At 37.0% G+C, this 3958-nt stretch overlaps 1 protein-coding gene across 1 annotated transcript; it reads right to left on the reverse strand.

Moving 5' to 3' along the window:
- Positions 1 to 94: 94 nt before the first annotated feature.
- LOC109706309 (poly [ADP-ribose] polymerase 2-A-like) lies at positions 95 to 2139 on the reverse strand (the record flags this gene model as incomplete). The annotated part of the gene is made up of 4 exons (XM_020227080.1): positions 1869 to 2139; positions 1434 to 1764; positions 444 to 550; positions 95 to 181 (listed from the first exon to the last, which is right to left on the reverse strand). Coding segments are annotated over exons 1-4 (612 nt in total), but the record flags the coding sequence as incomplete, so codon positions are not given.
- Positions 2140 to 3958: the final 1819 nt, after the last annotated feature.

The following is a 3958-nucleotide window of genomic DNA, read 5'->3' on the forward strand; positions in this document are numbered from 1 at the left end:
ATTCAGAAAAGCTCCATCAGTTAACAGTGGGAAATAAATGTTGAAAATTTTTTAATCAGTATAATTTCTTATTTATCACAATAAAAGGATGTACTTTTAAAATGACATCATAAATTATAGTTGCATCAACACTCATCTGTAAGTAAACAAGAAAATTGGAATTAAAGCACAATGCTCCTAACTGTAAATAATAAAACAAACAGTCAACAGAGAAAAGCTGTTTGTTACCCAATGTAAACAAAGTCTAAACATAGTTAACAAGGAAATGAGCCTTGAAATCAATTTTGTGTTAAAATCCCAAGATCAAAGTCATGTATTTTGCCATTTTGCAACATATAAACTGAAAAAAGAATCAAAATTACCAAAAAAAATAAACACACTTCGACGCAATTAAAGAAGGTGCTTAAATAGCTAAGAGATGAAACAAGCTCAAATTTATATACCAACTGCAAAACATGAAAGGAGGACTTCATATGATCCGGGAGGTGCTGATCCAACACTGCGGCGCCCTTCTTGGTTGCCGTCACCAACTTCTCCTTCTTGGGCTCCTCTGCTTCCCCACCATTTAATAATCAAAAAAATCAAATAAAATATGCAAAACCGTTTTTTTAAAAAAAAAAAAACAGAGCCCAATAAACAACAATGATCAACATAACAGAAAATTACAGAATCAACCTCTGCACTTCAATCTGTGTTTCACTTATGCTCCCACATTTCTAGCTGCTTTAATTTCAAATCTGTGTTTTACTTGCCGCAATTAGGTGCAAAGAAACTGTAGTAATTGTTTGATTCAAATGCAAAACATTACAAAAATGAGTTAGTGCATGATTTTAGTAATACTCCTCACTTCGGAAAAGAATCACATAGATTAAATAATTTGTTCAACGAAATGTCAATTTAGGCGGCCCTAGTACAAAGGAAGATCTCTTTTTTCGGCTCGATCTATTACTTAGACTGCAAGCTAAAAGATGTTTGAATACAGAACGTGCAGTGCATGCAACTCATTTTTCTAAAGTTTTGCATCCGATTTAATGGTTATCGCAAATGCGGGATCTAAAATGAAACAAGAGTAAGGTAAAAGGTTGAAATTGCACCAATATAAAAGGTTAAAAATGAGTGGAGACCCTCTGAACTGTAGGCCATTCTTAAGGCCTCCTTCATTTTAATCGATTGATATCCTTTACTTTTGATTGTTTTTATTTGACTGATTTTATTCGTATAGATTGCAAATTTCACTAAATTCTACGATGATTCTGTTACTTTTAACATCCGTAATCACCTATTAGCAAATAAAGCAGCAAGAATTAGCAACTAGTAGCTAAAAAAACTGTCAAAGTTAACAAAATTCTCAACCAAACTAACTAAATGACTCGAAAATAATTAGAAGTTGAAGAGGTGCGGAGTAAGAAATTGGGGAACACCATGATACGAACCTGCATCTCCTTTTCTCTCATCCTTGTCCTCAGCAGAAGAAGAAGAAGAAGAACATAGCCTCTCTGCAAGCTCCCTCTTCGACCCGTTCGCGGGTACTCCCCGCGCCTTCGCCATTTCCCTCAACTCCCTAATACCCATCTCTAGAAGCTTCTCAACATCGCCAATCACCCCATTCCTATCTCCATCCCCTTCCCCGTCCACGTCCCCGTCCCCCGCTAACTCGTCCCGCTTCCTCTTCTTCCCAGCATTTGCAGCGGCACCGTCACTCACCGCTGCCGCCGCCGCCTCCGCTTTCTTCTCCTTGCGGAGCGCCGACTCGAGGCGCCGCACCTGAGAAAGAAGGAGGAAAGAGGGGAACGGGGTTAGGGTTTTCGATCATAGAGAGAGAGAGAGAGAGAGAGAGAGAGAGAGAGAGAGAGAAAGTGGGGATTTACGAGGGTGGGTTTGGTTCCGGAAGTGTCGAGGCCGCGGCGAGAGAGCTCGGCGCGGAGCTCGTCGACCTTGAGCTTGGAAGACGACATTAATGGCGATTGGGTAGTATGAGAGAGAGAGAGAGAGAGAGAGAGAGACGACGACGAGGAAAATGGCGGGGGAAGGGGAAGAGGTTTTATATTGTACGTAGAGAGAGGGAGGGGGAGGGGAGTTTTGGTTCCTTCTCTGGGAAAAAAGAGGTGCTTCCAATGGAAGGAGCAAGTGGTTTAGAGAGAGAAAGAGAGAATGCGTTCCATAGACCTGGTCTATGCTATGAAGCAGAGTATATGGCAAGACACTTACAATTTTTCTCCTATTTTCATCTTTGTAATCACCCAAACTACCTTGGAGAAGATTGTTACCAGAGGTTTTGTCGGAATCTACTAAAAGCATCTCTACTGGTATCGAGACTACAGACGCGGAAGTCGAGAAGTCAAGTGAGAAGTAATAAATGTAGGCTCTTAAGAGCTCCTAGTCTCCCATTTTGACTAATAATTTTGCGTCACTTTGGATATTTCTATTTGCTCTCTTGGTCTGCGAATTACCCCTATATACTTGTGGTCTACACCCTCTCGGAATAAATCAGTTGTAGTTCTCTACTCTTAAGTAAAATAATATTATTTTTCTGAAAACACTCTCTTGCACTTAGTCGTAGGATGAATAGGTTCAGACTAGCATAAAGAGAGCAAGTTTGCTCGCTTCGCAAAGAAAGGTGATCGCCGCACGAAATTAACAAACGATTTTGCTGAGTCCATCACATATAAACCTTATCTATATCGTAAACTGGGCTCTTGATATAAATTTAATACAAAACAATGCGGTCAAGAATTGATCCTGCATCTCATTAGCTACGCAGTTAACATGTACTATACATAGAAACAATTCGTGGAGTTAATTCCACCATAATATGTGAACGGCGTACCGACCGTCCCTAGAGCAAGTGGCAAAGGGCTTAGTGATTGGTGTCCGAGACCCAAGTTCGAATCCTAATTGATTCACATTTCTTGCTAAGTTTATTTCTAAATGAAATAAACGAAGTGGGTAACCGTGCTACCTATCTCTCAAAAAATATATATATATGTGAACGGCGTAAATTTATTCTATTACTAATGAGCGGTAAAATAAATTTTTAATATTAACATTTTACAAACCAAATAATGGTATAGTTGTCTCTCCTTACGTTTATAGGACTATCATAAATAAGCTATTTATGTTTATAGATTATACTTTTTTTGGAATTGATTTTAATTTTAGAGCATTAGTATTAAATATTGGAGTGCATGTATACACCCAGAGTAGGCAATAATAGCCGTTCATATTTTGCTGGGGCAGATGTTATTGTTTAAGTAGTTCCTCAATTTTTGTTGAAATTTTACTTTAAATTTTAAACTTTTAAGTTTGCGGATGCTGTTGACTTAAAAAATTTAGTAGTGTATTTTGGAAAAATGAATTAGATTTATTTACACTTGATTTATTCATTTATTATTGTACGATACATCCACTAACTTTTTTTTACATTATAATTTTGAATTATATATATATATATATATATAGAGAGAGAGAGAGAGAGAGAGAGAGAGCAGAGCTGCTGTGCTCTCAGGAGCACAGAGGCCTCCGTGCTCCTGAGCCGTTTTCGATGATGGAATTTTTGAATCGACGATCGGCTCCGTTAGACTTGATCTAGCGCATTTGAAGCTTCTAGAAAATAATTTTTCAAATCATTTACAGTCTAGCAATCGATAAGATTTAAATCAATAATTTTACGCTGAAAATAAAAATCCTATAAAAAAGTACAACAACACAAAAATTTTTCGATTCATAAATATTTATTCTTCGTTGTAGATATATAAGACTTTTTGTAATCAAAATTTTTATCTGATTTGATATACTTCTATACCATTAAATTGGAAAATGACAGATATCAAACCATTAAAAATTATTGATATTGAATCATTTCGACAGTAGAGAATATGATATAAAAAATTGCAAAAAATATTTTCTCGAAAACTTCAAATACCCTAAATCAAAGTCTACACGGAGCCCTTATTCGTCG

Source organism: Ananas comosus, unplaced genomic scaffold (assembly GCF_001540865.1).
Source record: "Ananas comosus cultivar F153 unplaced genomic scaffold, ASM154086v1, whole genome shotgun sequence".
Taxonomy (NCBI): Eukaryota; Viridiplantae; Streptophyta; class Magnoliopsida; order Poales; family Bromeliaceae; genus Ananas; species Ananas comosus.